At 51.9% G+C, this 17,385-nt stretch overlaps 1 protein-coding gene across 1 annotated transcript; it reads right to left on the bottom strand.

Moving 5' to 3' along the window:
- Positions 1 to 35: 35 nt before the first annotated feature.
- FXR2 (FMR1 autosomal homolog 2) lies at positions 36 to 16,973 on the bottom strand. Its single transcript, XM_004594785.2, has 17 exons — positions 16,428 to 16,973; positions 9,239 to 9,291; positions 8,830 to 8,923; positions 8,062 to 8,133; positions 7,802 to 7,950; positions 7,455 to 7,548; positions 6,657 to 6,773; positions 3,664 to 3,834; positions 3,411 to 3,489; positions 2,742 to 2,851; positions 2,456 to 2,542; positions 1,990 to 2,209; positions 1,703 to 1,900; positions 1,422 to 1,622; positions 1,228 to 1,323; positions 1,019 to 1,119; positions 36 to 723 (listed from the first exon to the last, which is right to left on the bottom strand). The coding sequence occupies exons 1-17, from the start codon at positions 16,506 to 16,508 to the stop codon at positions 628 to 630; spliced, it is 2,019 nt and encodes a 672-aa protein (XP_004594842.2). The 5' UTR covers positions 16,509 to 16,973; the 3' UTR covers positions 36 to 627.
- Between the last annotated feature and the right edge of the window lie 412 nt (positions 16,974 to 17,385).

Below are 17,385 nucleotides of genomic sequence, written 5' to 3'. Positions count from 1 at the left end.
ACTAACCAGGGGCCAGGAAAGGACAGGACTACAAAGCCATTTGGATTTTTTTATTCTCTTTTTAAATACTGTACAGTGAAAAATAAATACGCCTTCTCATCCACCAGACAAGGCTGGTCCCCCTCCCCTTGGGGGGGTCCTTGTCACCCCCTTCATACACCCCTGGTTCTACTCCAAAACCTCCCCCATGCCTCCCACCCACTTACACCCTTACTATCCCCGTCTTCCACAGTGATGAGGCCCCAGAAATGGGGGTACAGGATGGGAGGAGGGATAGCAGGGGAGCCCCCCTGAACTGTCACATCTGGGTGGGTCAAGGAGCACCCCACCAATAGGTGAACAGGGGTGTTCAGAGAAAGATTGGGGCATTAGAGGATAAAGGCACATCCAGTCTGATGGGGAAGGAGAGGCTCCCCTCACCCTGGGGTAGGGTAGACAAGAGGGAGGGGGGATGACCCTGTTACGCACCCCTCCACTAGCTCCTGGAGGTTGAGGGGGACCCAAGCTGCTGTGCCACCCCCCTCCCCCCAGCTAAGAGCAGCTCCAGCGCAGGTCAGTTGGGCCTGTGAGGGCCATGGTGTTGGGCAGCAAGCGAGATGGAGGAGGGACGGATGTGGGCTGGAGGGTTTATGAAACCCCATTCACCAAACTACCCAACTCCAGGGGGGCAGAGAGCTCCCCATTCTCCGAGGGGCCCTTAGGAAGCCTGCTGACAGAATCACCCTGAGGAAGAAGGGGAAAAAATGGAGAAGCAAGCAAGCGGTCAGTAGAAATTGTGCCATAGGCCTAAGCCCCACCTGCACCAGGCAACTCCCAGCTGGCTCCCTGACTGCATACTCTGGTCACACTGAGTGGGGACCCCAGTAGTGAGGCGGCTTGGCCTCTGGTGGACCCAAAGCCAAGCTCCAGAAGACACAGCACATAGCTTCTCAGATTCACTAACATTTCTTTGGGCCTATTTTCTTATCTCCTGTCCCAGGAAAACCAAAAGGCCTGGAGCCCATGACCCTGTGCCTACCTTCTGTCCAGAAAGAGAGTCCTCGGAGGGTTTCGTGCGTTCCAGGGGGGGCCGCTGGCGGCTTTGAGACTCTGCTCGTGAGATGTAGTCGGCCACGGTCACTGGGTGGGGGGAGGGAGGGTATGGTTCAAAAGTATCTCAGAGATGAGGCCCAAGCCGCCTGAGCCCCAGGCCCGGCTTCCCCTCAGGTACCCCTTGCAGCAGCTGACCTGGCTGCCGGTCTCCGCTGACAGAGCCATCAGTCCGGTTCCCACGGTTGCGGCGGCGACGACTGCGATTACGACGCTGGGGTCTTGATTCCTCTTCTGGGGGGTACAGACAAGTGAGAGGTGCACCCCAACCTCTCCCACCCTCAGTTCTCACCCAGCACTTTTTTTCCTGAACTCCGGGGCACAGCCCTCACCCAGGCCATTCTCTGTCATGGTAGGCCCATCAGACTCCAGGCCTCCGTCCATAACAGTCCTGTCTTCATCCGTGCGGCGGCGGCGGGAGCGGCGGCGCCTGGCACTTGCTGGGGGGGGCTCCCCTGGCTCTGAATCAACGGGGGGCTCTGGTTCAGACGTATCCAGCAGGCTGTAGGGGTTACTATCTGGATCCTTCAGCACTGGACAGAGAGGAGAGCAGTTGGTGTCGGGCAGGCCTCTTGCCCTCCAGCCCACACTCCAGGACCCGGCTGTCTGCTACCTGAGCTGATAGAAGAGGAGCTGTATCTTGAAGCGGGCCTGGGGGCAGGAGGAGGTCCCCTGCCCCGGCCTCCAATAGGTCGCCTCCGGCTTTCCTCCCCCCGCACTGGAGGGTCCCGGTCGCCAGGCCCAGCTCGGCTGGGTTCCTCTCTCTTCTCTGACTCAGTCTCCGAAGCTGTGGATGGGTCTGAGCTGGGGCCTGCAGAACACGGATGGATTCAGAGCTGCTCACCACTGCCCATCTCCACCCCAAGCTGCCACCAGAGGTCCTGCTGCCACAGCACTCACCGTAGGCAGGACCACCTGTCCTCCGGCCCCGACCCCGGCCCCCGTAGCTGCCCCCATAGGTCCGAGTCGAGTGCAGGGAGGAGGAGCTCTCATCAGTGGTGTAGCCAGCCTTGTCACTGCCCCCGCTGCCGCGCCCGCCACCAGGAGGACGGAAGCCTAGTCCAATCTGCCGAAGCTGTTCGTCGATCTGCAGCCTCTCCAAGCGAAGCTGCTCCACCTCCTGTTGGGGCAGAAGACGGATGCAGACAGGGATGTGACGGCGGGAAGGGGATCCTATCCTAATTCTTGGTAATGCAGCAGAAGATGCTGGCTGAACAAGGAGAATTCCAGGACCCACCCTCACAGACCTAAGTTCCACCACAGACTCAGAGTCAGCAGAGACAAACCAGACCCAACTGCTGTCTGAGCTGGCAGCAGCCTCAGCCCCCGGCTCGGCCCAGCCCTCTCCCAGGCTGCAGCCATGTACCTGCAGGTAGGAGAGGTGATACTCCAGCAGAGCCTGCGCGTTGCTGATGTTCTCCCGAGTGCCGACAAATATGAAGGGCACCATCCCCTGGCAGCAGGAAGGAAGGAAAGTCAGGCTAGAAAGAATAGTGCGACACACGAATTACCCCCACCACTGGCCGGGGAGGCTTGGAGCCTGGCTCTAAGGGTACCAGAGGGGCTACAAAAGTGTCTATGCGTGTGCCCTCTGAAGAGCACAGCGCCCCCCGACTTGTGGAAGCCCACCTCCATCCCCAGCTGGCCCGTACCTCCTCCCTGGGGTTCTTCTGGTCATTGTCACCTTCCACTCGCACCCTCACCACACCAGACTTGTCCACAATCTCCTGGATCACTTTGCCGTTCTTCCCAATGACTTTGCCTGAAGGGGTAAAGGAGAAATTAGGCCTTTTAATTTTTAAGGAAAGAAAAAGAATAAAAACAAAATTGCAACAATCTCATCCTTTTCTCTCTCAGATTTCGTTTAATTAATTCTCCCACTTCTAACTTTAACTTGGGTTTTTACAGAACAAAACGTTAAGGTTCCCCCCAGCTGACACCTGACCCAGTGATAAGTTGCTGCTTGGGACGCCCATGACCCCTGTCCAAGTCCAGGCTACTCAGCTTCCAATGCACACACTGGCAGGCAGCAGAGCACGGCTCAGAACTTGGGTCCCTGCGCCACCCATAATACCCCATATGCAGTGCTGGGTCTGTGACTCAGAATGGCTGTTGTGGGTATGCTGGGTATACACTAATGAAGGGAAAATCTAGCTATCTGCCTTTCAAATAAAAAGAAAAATAACAACTATCAATTTTCAGTCCTTATGCAGCAGGGTCCATGGGGAGGTGCAGACACCCGTGAATAGCCCAGAATCAGAGAGGCTCCAGCGGGCCTCACGCTATTCTCCTGTATACACTACCCCCAACCGCCAACTCACCAACCAGGTTCCTGGGCACTTGCACTGAGTCCTCAGAAAACTCCAGGTAGCTCCGAGCCTGTCGGCATGCCTCCGGCGTCTAGGGCAAGAATGAGGCAGTCAATAAAACAGGCTCTGTTTCTCAAATGATGATCTTCCTGTCTTCAGAGAAACACACTGCCACTAAGTCCAGGAAGGAGGTCCCAGAACCCAGGCTATTTTTCACTTCCTCCCTTTTCCCCACAACGTGACCCAAGACAGATGTTTTGCTGACCTCCCCATAGATGCGGAAAGTGCAGGTTTCTTCACCCAGCTCAATGGCCGTCACTCCAGGTACTTTTCGGGCCTGCTGGATGTTGGCACCGTGTGTCCCGATCGCCAGTCCCATCAGGTCCTCTCGTACTGTAAACTCCTCCTGGAAGGCTGCTGCCAACTGCTTGCTTGTCTGAAAGGAAAGGCAGTCAGTGATGCTGGTGGTGAGCTCTCAGCACACCTATGCCAGGTCCCAGACGCTGTGAGTAACCAGTGAGGAGTCCGCTTTATGGCACTGGTACCCCACATCCAAGTGTTTGCTTAACGGCAGGCTATTTTGCTTCTGATCCAGCTCCCTGCTAATGCACGAGAAAAAGCAGAAGGTAGCCCAATATCTGGGCCCTGCTACCCATATGGCAGACTTGGATGGAATCCTAAGCTCATAGCTTGGCTGGCCTAGCCCCAGCCATTGCAGCCATTTGGGGAGTGAATCAGCAGATGTTAGATCTCCTTCCCTCCTCCTCTGTCACTTTGCTTTTCAAATAAATAAACATTTTAATATATACATACATATGAAAGGCAAAACTACAGTGGGGTCTGCCGATTATAGAGAACTCTATAGAAAATTCAGAACTCTGAAACACCAAGAGTTTGGAGCAGAGAGGAAGTAATGAGGGCCCTTGAGTTAGAAACCACAAAGTTGTGGATTTGACTCTAAAGACAGGTGAATGTTGGGCCCAGCATGATAGCACAGCAGCTAAAGTCCTCGACTTGAACGCACCGGGATCCCATATGGGCGCCGGCTCTAATCCCAGCGGCCCCCTTTCCCATCCAGCTCCCTGCTTGTGGCCTGGGAAAGCAGTCAAGGACAGCCCAAAGCCTTGGGACGCTACACCCACGTGGGAGACCTGGAAGAAGCTCCTGGCTCCTGGCTTCAGATTGGCTCAGCTCCAGCCACTGCAGCCGCCTGGGGAGATGGAAGATCTTGTCTGTCTCTCCTCCTGTCTGTATATCTGCCTTTCCAATAAAAATAAATAAATCTTAAAAAAAAAGAAAGGTAGTTCTGTGATCCTAAAGAAAGCAGCTATGTGTCTGATCTGTCACCTGTTTGGTGACTACATCGGGCATCACCATTCTCAAGAATAGCAAGAGGCTCTAACAGTGCTGATGTAAGCAACCTGGACCTTCACCAAAAAAAAGCCCAACTGCTCCCTGGAACTGAGAAATCCAACACTGAGCCAATGCAACACCGTATTTCTCAAGCACTTCTCCGGGGGTCCTGAGTTCCAGGGCAGGACGACCGGGAAGGTTCAAACACTTCTGGCAGAATAAGATTCCAGTAGAGAGCACCAAATGGGAAAAATAGGAGACACTCTCAGATCACAATCTATTATCTGCTAATTCCAAGATTACTCCCATAGCAAGGATTTACACTAGGTAAGACAAAGCTGCAAAAAAAGAATAAACTGGGACCCAGCGTGATGACTCAATTGGTTAAATCCTCATTTTGTAAGTGCCAGGATCCTATGTGGGCACCAGTTCATGTCTCGGTTGCTCCATTTCCCACCCAGCTCCCTGTTTATGGCCTGGGAAAGCAGTGGAAGATGGCCCAAAGCCTTGGGACCCTGTACCCGTGTAGGAGGCCTGACCTGAGGGGTGAACTCCTAGCTTCAGAGGGGCCCAGCACCAGCTGTTGCAGCCATTTGGAGAGTGAAATCAGCGAATGGAAGATCTTTCTGTCTCTCCTTCTCTCCGTAAATCTCATCTGCCTTTCCAATAAAAAAAAAATAAATCCTGCCAAATATCTACATTTTACATGTGAAATAGTCTGAAATATAACATTTATTTATTTTTATTGCAAAATCAGATCTACAGAGAGGAGGAGACAGAGAGGAAGATCTTCCGTCCCTTGGTTCTCTCCCCAAGTGACTACAATGGCTGGAGCTGTGCCAACCTGAAGCCAGGAGACAGGAGCCAGGAGCCTCTTCCGGGTCTCCCACGCGGGTGCAGGGTCCCAAGGCTTTGGGCCGTCCTCGCCTGCTTTCCAGGCCACAAGCAGGGAGCTGGATGGGAAGTGGAGCTGCCGGGACAAGAACCAGCACCCATATGGGATCCCCATTGCAAGGCGAGGACTTTAGCCACTAGGCTACCATGCCAGGGCCCCTGAAAGAATTTTTATTACACATGCCAACAGGCAACAAAAGACTGCTTAAAAGCAAGGACCCTGGGGCCCAACACAGTGACCCCAGGATTCTGACAGTAATAGTGTATCAGAACTCGTAACTAGCAGAAACACTGATTTAGTTACTCCACTGTCATTAAAAAAAAAAGAAGAAAAGAAAGAAAAGGTCAAGCCAAGAGGTCCCAATATGGAATGCTGAGCCTGAGTCCCAGCTCCTCCACTTCCAATCCAGCTCCCTTGTCAGGTGCCTGGGAGAGGAGCCTAAGATGGTCCAAGTGCTTGGGCCCCAGATGGAGTTTCAAGTTCTGGCATTGCCTTGGCCCAGCCACAGCCTTTGAGATCATTTGGGGAGTGAATCACCAAACAGAAGTGATCTCCCCACCCACCTTGTAATTCTGCCTTCCAAATAAATAAGTAAATCTTTAAAAAGCAAAGAAAAAGAAATCCCAGTGAAGCCAAATGATTTGGCAAGTGGACAATTCCATGATAAAGCAAGACATAAACCAACCCCAGCAATATTACCGGTGTATAAATGGCTCTCACACATATTCCACAACCTAGTCCACGTGCCAGGTTATCAAAGGGTACAAGCCATGCCCTTTCTGCTTTGCTGGATCTATTTCACGCAGTGTAAAATTGCACTTGATGGAAGGATCCTGTGGCTCAAGTTTGAAAATTATTGTGCCATAACATGACAGAGCTCTTTTAGTTGGAGGAATTTGAGACGCAACAGTCAACCCAGGTTCTACAGCCCAGAAAACTTTGTCTTGGAGTTCTCTGAACACAGAGCGTGGGTGGAGAGCGGGGCAGGAAGGAGAGGAACTGCGAGTTACCTCTAGGTGCTTGGTAGCTTCCTCATTGCGGGACATGAGTAGCAGTTTGGTGCGTAGACTCCGAAAATGCATATCACCCAGCAAGGACGCCCGCTTCACAGGGGCTTCTGTGGTTGACTGCAAGCAAATCAACAGAAAGGCATTAAAACTGACTTTGAATCCAAGTTTTGGGACAGCTGAGAACTGCACTGCCAGCATCCCATGCACACTCGTTCTCCTGGCCCCTGGCTTCAGCCTGGCCCAGCCCTAGCCCCTGCAGTCCTATGGGGACTGAACCAATGGGTGAAAGATCTTTCTGCCTGTCATGTCCTCTCTACATACAACCTGACCTTTCAATTAAATAAATAAACCTAAAAAGAAAAATAATCCAAGGGTAGAATGGGTAGCATTGTTAAGCAGTGCTTGCTACACTAGCACCCCAATTTAGAGCCCCAGTTCCAGTCCTGGCTGCTCCACTTCTAGTCTAGCTCTTTCCATGGCACTTGGGGACAGCAGACAATGGTCCAAGTGCTTGGACTCTTGACACCAGAGACCCAGTCGGAGTTTCAGGGTACAGGCTTTGACACTGGGGAGTGAACCAGCGGATGAAGACCTCTCTTCCTAACTCTGCCTTTCAAATAAATAAATCTTACAAATTTAAAAAAACAGCAAATTTACAAATTTATAGATTTTTTTAAAAAAGCACCCTCCTCTCTGCCAAATAAACATGAGCATGTTCTAGCTCCTCCCTTTGCTCCAAAGGGGAAAAGGAAAAGCAATTGGAAAGGCTTATGGAAATTGCAGGCAAAGTAAACTTACCAGAATGAAGAGTTCACTATTTGTGATGTTGAGAAAGATGCAGTTGGCTCCTAGTGCCTTCTTGAACTCTTTATGGACGCTTTCGTTAGAGCAGCTGCAGGAGAGTAAAGTGCTCAGCAGGCAGCACAGAGAACGCGCTGAAGGAACAGTTCACTTGAGGAGAGAGGAGGGACCACAGCTCATGCACAGAATGCGGAGAACAGCTAGTGAGCACATGCTCAGCCAGAAAGGCTTGAGAGGGCCAAGGGAACAGAAGCTGAGGCTGCCAAATGTGAACGGGACCTGGGAGAAGGAAGAAAGAGACCAAGGCTGTCCAGAGGGCCCCCCGCCCAACACCCAACACTCACGCCTCTCTCAGATCCTCAGGCACAGCCATGGTGACCTTGAAGAAGCTGCCTTTGGTTGCGAGGGGATTGGGATTAACTGGCCGAAGTCGCTCCAGGGTGACAATCTCATTGTAGGTGGCATCACAGGCGGCATATTCAATGACATAGAACTGGTGAAGAAACACGGAGACGTTGTGGATGGCCTGAGCACCAACCGCCTCCCTTTCTGTAAGTGACATACTTGCCCCAAAATGGTTCTCCAAAGGCCTACAGTCACTTACATCTCCCTTCATCATCCGCACCCGGGCCAGCCACCATCCACAGGGCTCCTGTTCATTGGCTCGAGAATAAACCTGAAGAGAAGGCAAAAATAAGAGATCTTGAGGACCATCCAACGACATCAAGGATAGAGAAAGCTTTCCGATGCTTGCATGCATCCTAAACAAAAGATAAAGGAAAACAGGATGGGCATTGTCACATAGTGGATTAAGCTGCCACTTGAAATGCCCACGTCTCATACTGCATTGCCAGTTCAAGTCTCGCATACTTCACTTCTGATCCAGCTTCCTGCATCAGCAGACAGTGGCTTAAGTACTTGGGTCCCTGCTACCCATGTGGAAGACCTGGATGGAGTTCCCGGCTCCTGGCTGCAGGCCTGGCCCAGCCCTGGCTGATGTGGGTATTTGAGGGAATGAATCTGCGTATGGAAAGCATCTCTCCATCTCTCTCTCAGACTACCTTTCAAATAAATCTCAGAAACAAAAAACAAACAGGAGCAACTATTTAAAAATCAGCACTGGATTTTAGATGGTTGGTCTCATGAAGGAAAGAAAGCAAGTGTCCTGCAAATAAGGAGCTCCCTGAGCCCGCCCCTTCGCTACGTGACAGAGGACCTGCTGCTGTTGGCTCTACAAGCTGCCTGGTCAGATGCGGTGGATCAGCTGGGGGCGGGATGGGGGATAAGGACCATAAACCAACCAGAGTATAGGATTCTATGAAAAGTGACATGTGGACAGAGGATTCCACATGCTCTGGATCCTGGCCCTTACCTCCACCTCGTCCCCTTCTGTGATTTCCTTATTATAGTCGGCAGGAGGTGGTAGCCGGACATCGCCAAAAGGAATTTGTCTCTCACTCTGCCAGCTGTAAGAGACAGTGGTATGAACGTTATTCAGACTGGTGTGATTGCTCAATGACTCAGCAGACACCTCCCTCCCTCCTGCCTACCAGAGGCCTGGAGCCATGGTCCTGTCTACTGTCTTTTGGTAGAATCCAACAAGTGAGTCAGGCAAGCCCACAGTTACCAGACTCAGCCCCTTCCGCACCTGGGATACGTGAGCGGCCCGTCCCCACCTCAACTCCCCCCCACCCATTACATGCCTCATAGGACTAAGCCACCCCCTCTTCACTCTCCTTCTAGGACCTAGTATGCTAGATTCTCTACTCCCAAGCTCTTACTTGTTTTCAAAGAAGATGGTAACAGAATCTTCATGGACATCCTTCACAAAGCCCTAGAAAGGATTTTAGAAAAAAAGGGGGGAGAGCAGTGACTTTTTACTTCAGTCACTAAGCAAACAGAGACACTTAAACCAGCTTCAGATGGGGATTCGAGCTGGGTGAAGACAGTCCCAGAAAGGCCTGCTGGGGACAAAAGAATATGAATGGTGAGACAGCAAATGATACTGGCATGGAAAGAGAGGTATGTAGCAAAATCTAGAAACTTAAGAAGAGGTGGGAAAGAAGTGTGAAGCAAGTAGCAGCTTCAGAACAGCCTGGGAAGTGGTAGTCTCGGCTGGCTTACACTATCTGCCCTCTGCGCTGAGCAGCCTGCCAGAGTTCAACTCAAATGCCAACAACCTTCAGCAAGGCTAAGAATATCCCATGAGACAGCAGGAGGCTGTCCTGCAGCACCTAGCAGATAGCAGGACCTGCCAAGAGAGGGGCCAGCACCCCCCACAACGGGCATGGGCGCTGGGCGAACATGGCACCCGATGCCTGGGCACCGAGTAAGAACACTGGAGAAGCCACCAAAGATGAACACAGTTTACAGAAGAAAAAACTGAAGCACACAAGATGGCAGATTTTTGGATCCTAAAGTTCCTAAAGAATAACACTGCTGAATAAGAAACTAAATGTATAAGAGATCCCAATCACATGACTATACTGGGATGAGCAGCAATGACCCCATTTTCTGTCATCACTAAGAAGGCCAGAGTTACGGTTCAACCCTATGCTCCCTCTCTTTGTCTTGGCTCCTCCTTTTTAACACATTCCAAGTTACAGCTTACTAACTTGGGTTAAGTCCAACCAATAAACTTGTTCTTTCATGGACTGTACCACTGGTTTTGTGTCTTAAGAACTCTGCTTAGGGGCCCGGCGGCGTGGTCTAGCGGCTAAAGTCCTCGCCTTGAAAGCCCCGGGATCCCATATGGGCGCCGGTTCTAATCCCGGCAGCTCCACTTCCCATCCAGCTCCCTGCTTGTGGCCTGGGAAAGCAGTCGAGGACGGCCCAATGCTTTGGGACACTGCACCCGCGTGGGAGACCCGGAAGAGGTTCCAGGTTCCCGGCTTCGGATCGGCGCGCACCGGCCCGTTGCGGCTCACTTGGGGAGTGAATCATCGGACGGAAGATCTTCCTCTCTGTCTCTCCTCCTCTGTGTATATCTGGCTGTAATAAAAATGAATAAATCTTTAAAAAAAAAAAAAAAAAAAAAAAAAAAAGAACTCTGCTTAGTACAAGGCCACAAAGGCTTTCTCTTTCACCTTCACACTTTGTGGCTTTTTGTTTCACATTTAGGTCTATAACCCATTTTGAGTTAAATTTTGTAAATACAGTGAGATACTAAATCCAAGTTTCACCTTCCACCCATGGATAACCAGTTGCTCACTGGCTGCCAGAAAAACCATCTTTTCTCTGCTCAACTGCCTCTTCTCTCCTGTCAAATTAATGTATGAGAATAGTAACAGGAAAGTAGACCGGGGTTGACGGAGCTCTTACTGAGGGTGGAGTGACATACAATCTAAAGCGTACACTTTAAATATGCATACTGCATTGTATGTCAACTTTACCTCAATGAAGGCTTTAAAAATTAAAGGATTCAGAAGCAAGCATTGCAGTGTGGTACGTTAAGCCACCACCTGCGACGCCCACATCCCATGCTGAAGTGCTGGTCAAGTCCCTGCTGCCCGACCCTTCTCTTCCAGCCTCCTGGCAGTGTTCCTGGGAGACACAAAATGACAACGGCCCAAGCACTTAGGTCCCTGCCACCCACACGGGAGACCTGGACGGAGTTTCAGGCTCTTGGCTTCAGCCTGGCTGTGGCAGGCATTTGGGGAATGAACCCTGCCTTTTAAATAAAAGGCAAAAATTAAAAACAATAACAAAAACCACAGGTTTCAACAGGTTGATACACAAAATATTTTCGAACTTCAGAGTTAGGGAAAAGGCTGAGATTGGTAGGGAAAAAAAAATGAAATAAAAACTGCCCTGGGGATTCCACAGCTCCCACTTCACAGAAAGGCTCAACCAGCAACACAGTAACAGCGTATCCTCACAGTGACAAAATCTAACCCTAAACTTCACTTTGATACAACCACCTTTCTTCTCACAGGGCTGGGCCTCCTTAGGGAAGCCCAATTCTTCCTTTGAGCCTGACTACAGCCCTAGGCACCAGTTTTTCTGTATTTTCCGGCCCCTCGTTCAGCCATACTGCATCTTTCTCTGAAATTCTCTCACCCAGAAGGCGTGTTCTCTCCCTTGTACAACTCTTCACTTCAGTTTTCCAAGGCACTTTTACTCCTATTGGCCTGGGTCTCTGCTCTTTTAGAGTCCTCCCTTAGCTCCTTAAATCTCCCTCTCCTCTCTTCTTTTGCCCTTAATAAAAAAGAAGTGTAAGAATTTCTGGAAACATCTCATCTAGTCCCCTTAGTTGACCAGCCCAAATCCTCTATCCAAAGTGTCTACCTGAAAGTCTTAAGAGTAATATATCGGGCCCAGTGCAGTAGCCTATGGCTGAAGTCCTCGCCCGCCTTGCATGTGCAGGGATCCCATATGGGCAGATTTGTGTCCCGGCAACCCCTCTTCCCATCCAGCTCCCTGCTTGTGGTCTGGGAAAGCAGCTGAGGGCAGCCCAAAGCCTTGGGACCCTGTACCCGTGTGAAACCTGGAAAAAGTTTAGGCTCCTCGCTTTGGATCAGCTCTGGCCATTCTGGTCACTTGGGGACTAAACCAGCAGATGGAAGATCTTTCTCTGTCTCTCCTCCTCGCTGTAGCTCTAATTTTCCAACAGAAATAAATAAATCTTCAAAAAAAAAAAAAAAAAGTGGGTCTGGCCCAAAGGCCTAGTGGCTAAAGTCCTTGCCTTGAAAGGAAGTGCCAGGATCCCATATGGGCACCGGTTCTAATGCCGGCAGCTCCACTTCCCATCCAGCTCCCTGCTTGTGGCCTGGAAAGGCGGTCGATGACAGCCCAAAGCCCTGGGACCCTGCACCCGCGTGGGAGACCTGGAGCAAGTTCCTGGCTCCTGGCTTTGGATCGGCGCAGCACTGGCCACTGCAGTCACTTGTCGGGTGAATCATCAGATGGAAGATCTTCTCTCTCTCTCTGTATATCTGACTTTGCAGTAAAAATAAATAAATCTTAAAAAAAAAAGCAATCTATCAAGACAGACTTATTCTCAGGGCATTTCAGAGGCAGCACCAAGCACCAGCAGGTCCCATGCCTTTCAGAGAATCCCACTCCTGGATCCCTTCACTCACAAAACCAATGCCTGTGGCTCTACCTTACAGCTTGGTTCCATGCCATCCTGGGGCTGGCCTTCAGGGTGAGCAGCAGTACTGGCCTGGCTTTTCAAGTCACCAGTTTCCAAGCAGAAATGTTGAGGCTCAGACATCAGCCCTCATACGGCTAACGCAGTCCAAGTAAATGTCAATCACTCTGACACTCCCAGATCTTTTCTTTTAACCAGCTCTCTCAACTTCACGCTCCAATCCTGGCTCTGTTCCTTAACTGCCCCCTCTCCCTATGGCAGGGAGTCTTCCTCAGTGCATTATCCCTGGAAGGTAGCAGGTGAGTGGAGTCTGGCAGAAAGCCATCCAGAGGCAGAGGACAACCTGAATCAGTGGTCAGTGCACATGGTGGCTCTGGCTTGTGCAGCCAAGCACCAGGCAGGCAGAGGAACACAGAGCCCTGGATTCCTAGGTACCGGTGTTCCCTTGGTCTTCACCCTCTCTCCATCTTCTAGTCCCTGTTCCCCTGCCCCCCAAAACAGTTACAGGAGAAAAGCAGCAAGAGACCAGGTCAAAAAATGCTACCTTCAATCAGAAAAGAAAGGGAATAATTATATCCAGGCAATTTCTAAAAGACAGAAGACAGTGTGGGGACCAGCGTCTGTGTGACAGTTGGTTAAGCCACAGCTTGCTCTGTCCATGTCTGTCTGAGTCCCGTAGCTCCACTTCTTAGCCAACTTCCTGCTAATGTGGCAGGGAAAGCAGTGAAGACAGCTCAAGCCCTTAAGTCCCTGCCACCCATGGCATTCTGAGATCCTGCTCTGAGCCTGGCCCAGCCCCGGCAGCTGCAGCCATTTGGGGAACCAATGTGCATATGGAACAACCTCCGAGTCTCTGCCTCTGTCACTCTGCCTTCTGAACTAACAATTTTTTTTAAAAAAATGAGGATGACTATGTCCTGGAAGAAAACTCTTATGGGAGAACACAACTTAAAAATACATTAACTGGGCCCGGCGGCGTGGCCTTGCCTTGAGTCCTTGCCTTGAAAGCCCCGGGATCCCATATGGGCGCCGGTTCTAATCCCGGCAGCTCCACTTCCCATCCAGCTCCCTGCTTGTGGCCTGGAAAAACAGTTGAGGACAACCCAAAGCTTTGGGACCCTGCACCCACGTGGGAGACCTGGAAGAGGCTCCTGGCTTCGGATTGGCTCAGCTCCAGCCGTTGCGGCCGTTTGGGGAGTGAAACATCGGACGGAAGATCTTCCTCTCTGTCTCTCCTCTCTGTATATCCGCCTTTCCAATAAAAAGATTAAAAAAAATAAAATCTTTAAAAATAAATAAATAAATCTTAAAAAAAAAAATACATTAACTTTTGACAGAAGTGGATAAGCTGGTGGGATAGCAACGAAATAATGTGGATTCCCAACCTGACACCCATACCTAAAGAAAATCAATAACAGGACCCAATTCTGAGAAAGGAAAAAGGCAGTTTTCCAAATTCACAGTTCTGGAAGCAGTGGAAATATTCCTTGACCTACACTCATGCTTGCTGAGTCATGAATATTAAATTAAATCAGCAGCAAGGTCAGAATGGGGAAATATCTATATGGCACTGAGCTCAATAAAGACTGGCCTCAACTGAGTGGGGTTTTTTGTTTGTTTTTTTAATTTGAGCACAGAACAGAAAATACTAATGTGACCAGAACACAAAATCCACATTTCTTGGCTTTCAGTTCAACTCCAAATTCTACAAAGATTCAAAGAATGCTGTGCCCTAGTCCTCCCAGTCACTCGTGGCCACAGCCCAGAAGGGACATAGGAAAGAGGCCGAGACTTTCCGCTGTCCGCTCAGCCACAGAGCCGGAAAGATGGCCCTTCCCAGCTGTCTCAACATCTCCTGGGAAGTGGGCTCCGTTCTTCCCCAGCTGGGCCTGCCTGTCACGCTTCCTAGACCAAAAGCAAACAGCATTAGCTCAAACACAACTGAACAATCAGTTTTCTTGGAACCTAGAATTTGGGGTGCTGGGGGAGGAAGACTCAGAGAAAGGCCAAGATATTAGAATATCTTATGAGGCAAGGTATTGCCTCACTGGAGGAAAGGATGTAAGAGACAAATGGGCTCAATTAGAACCAGAAGGGAATTACAGACTTTTTGCCAAAGAAAACAGAACGCCATGGAGGCAGGCTGGAAGGAGAAGTCCAGGAGTTAGGAAAGTATGCAAAAAATGACAAAAAGAATCAACTAGGAGCTTCCTTCAGCTACACATGCCATGAGGTGGCTCCTGTACAGCAGTATTAGGGTAAAATGCCAAAGACTGAACTGAATGAGTTAATACAGATGGACAGAAGTACCCTCAGGCCCTGGACATAAAGAAAGCTGGCAGCGGGGCAGGGGGGAAGCAAGAATGTTAAGGTACCAACGAGTGACAAACAACGCTACAATGAATTTATTAGCTTGGCTATGTGGCACTGCCCAGCTGAGACCTCTTCCAGCTGTAGTGAGATAGGCCCACAGCCCTCAAGTCACAGCCAAGGGCATAAGAGTGAGCACTCTACTGCAGGGGGAGTCACGGGGGAGGGGGGAGCAAAAGGAGAGCTGGCCCTCCTCAGCTCTCTTTGATGGCTCCTCAGGGTGAAGGGAAAAACTGACAGAAATCAGGAAAATCTGTGGGCCAATTCCAGGCCCAAAGTCCCCAGATAGGTTAGGAATAGCAACAATCACAAAGAAAAATTTCTGGGTGGCAAAAAAGGTCTCTCCTTTTCTCCTTTTCTCTCTGGCATAATCTGAATGGGGGGGGGGGGGGATCCTAGGAAATGTATCCAGAGCCAACAAAGAAAGCCGTAGTAAAAACAATTTTAAGGAAACAAATTGTGGGCAGGGACCTACTGAAAAGCAGCAAAGGTCTTTGAAAGATGGTCCCCTCCTCCTTCCACAACAGAATGGGACATTCCAGGGAGAGGGGGAGAGAGGGAGGGACGGAGGGAGAGAGGGAGACAGAGAGAAATATGGCTTCAAGTCTCCCTGGCTGTGAGAGTCCTCAAGATACATGCCAGAGCTCCTCCTCAGGGTCCCCTCTAGACTATACTATGATTAAGCCACCCAAGGAACCATGGCCATGTAGCTGGGGTCCAGGTGCCATAACACAGCCAAGCTTCTCCCTGGGCAGAATGGCAGGCCACCTGGCTGGTCTTGGACCCAAGGGGGCTATGGGGGTGGACAGCCTTGCAACAACAAGAGGCCACTTGCTGGCTGCCTGCAAGCAAACTTGACCAATACCACGCACTGTGGAGGGGCGGTCAGGGATGCCCCAAATCCTACATTGATGTTGCCCATGTGTCCTCGCCTTGGAAACAGCAAGGCAAGATGCAAGTGGGAGCGAGCAGTTTCCAAGGTGAGCAGGCTGAGGCCTCTGAGGAGAATGGATCTGATAATATGGAACAAGACGGGCCTTTGGGGGGATGGAGTGGTCCTGAGGAAGAAGAAAGGATCCCCCATGTGCTTGGCAAGATGTGATGAAGGACTAAAGTATTAGAGGGAGGGCGCACTGACGCCCAGCCAAGTCCAGGGGCTACGATACAGGGAAAGTCCATCAGAAGCTAGGTAAAGGGGTTTCTCTAGGGGTCGGACACAGGAAAACCCCAATAATCACCCTCTCTTAGAGCTGAGGCCAAAAAATAAATAAATAAATAAACAAACAAACAAATCAATAAAGGCAAGTATAGCAGAAGAGTCAAAAACAAGAAGAACGTGAACTCCCAGCAGGCTCCTCGGGAGGACCGTGGTAGGAACAGGGGTCGAAGGTTCTAGGGGTCAGGGACTCAGCTCCAAAGGCCCCAGCCCACCGCACGCCTCCAGCTCCGGCTGACCAAGAGGGGGCTAGATAAAGAAGGGGTGTCCCCGGGCCGGGGCGTCGCCTCACCTTGTAAAAGGCCCCGTTGGAGCCGCGCACCTCCACGGGCAGTCCCGGCTCCACATCCCCCCCAGAGGCCAGGCCGCCCATGGCGCCGCCGCCTCCTCCTCCGACGCCCCCGGCGGCGGCTGCAGCAGCGGTCTGCGTGCGGGCAGGGCCAGGCCCCCGGCGTCTCCCCGGAGGAGGAGCCGGAGGGGGAGCCGCGGGGGGCGGGAGCCGGGCCGGCCCCACGGCGGCCCTGCCACAGCCAACGAGCAGGGGGCCGGGGCCGGGCCGCTCCCCGTCCGCCGCCGCCGCCTTGGTCTCCGCCACCGTGAGGGAAACGGCCGCCGCCGCCGCCGCCGCCGCCTTCGTCACCTCAGCTTCCGCCCGCCGCCGCCGCCGCCGCCCCCGCTGCTGCTGCCCCAGTCCCGGGACCCGCCGCTGCCGCTCCACGGCCTCCACCTCCCCTGCCGCCGCCGCCGCCTACTGCGCAGGCGCACCGGGCACCCGCCCGCCGCGCGCGGGGCCCAGAGGCCCACGGCGCAGGCGTCAAGGCCGGCGACCCAGCTCGCGCTCGCCAGCGCATCAGGGCTTCCACATTGCCGCTGACTCTCTTCCGCCCTCTGCTGGTCGCTTTCTTGCGCTTGCGCACAACGAGATTAGCTCTCTTTCTTTTCCGCCCCCCCACACCTCTGCCGCCCCATCTCTTCCTTTCCCCGCCCCACAACACTCGGCGCTAACCAATCACCAGGAGGGAGGAGCCGCGCTCGCTCGATCGGATTGGATGTCAGCCAGCTAGCGTTCAGGCCACACCCACTGCGCTCCGGGAGCAAGTTCGCTATGGGCATGCGCCTGCATGACTGCTTGGTCACTTTCCTCACCTTTGTCTTTCTTGGTGCGCACGCTCCCAAGGAAAAAAAGTCGAAAGGCAAAAAGTGCCCGGCGCGCACGCGCTGAGCGTTTCTCCGCGCGCACGTACGAACTC

This window comes from Ochotona princeps, chromosome 17 (genome assembly GCF_030435755.1).
Source record: "Ochotona princeps isolate mOchPri1 chromosome 17, mOchPri1.hap1, whole genome shotgun sequence".
Taxonomy (NCBI): domain Eukaryota; kingdom Metazoa; phylum Chordata; class Mammalia; order Lagomorpha; family Ochotonidae; genus Ochotona; species Ochotona princeps.
This window is presented reverse-complemented; position numbering and strand designations above follow the sequence as displayed.

What these genes read in the sequence shown, in the direction of transcription:
- FXR2 (XM_004594785.2), bottom strand. Translation starts at nt 16,508, where the DNA reads ATGGGCGGCCTGGCCTCTGGGGGGGATGTGGAGCCGGGACTGCCCGTG. An exon ending in AGAAGAACCCCAGGGAGGAG is followed by an intron (nt 2,543 to 2,741) that starts GTACGGGCCAGC and finishes TCCTGCTGCCAG; the next exon opens with GGGATGGTGCCCTTCATATT. An exon ending in ACTCTCTTTCTGGACAGAAG is followed by an intron (nt 724 to 1,018) that starts GTAGGCACAGGG and finishes CTTCTTCCTCAG; the next exon opens with GGTGATTCTGTCAGCAGGCT.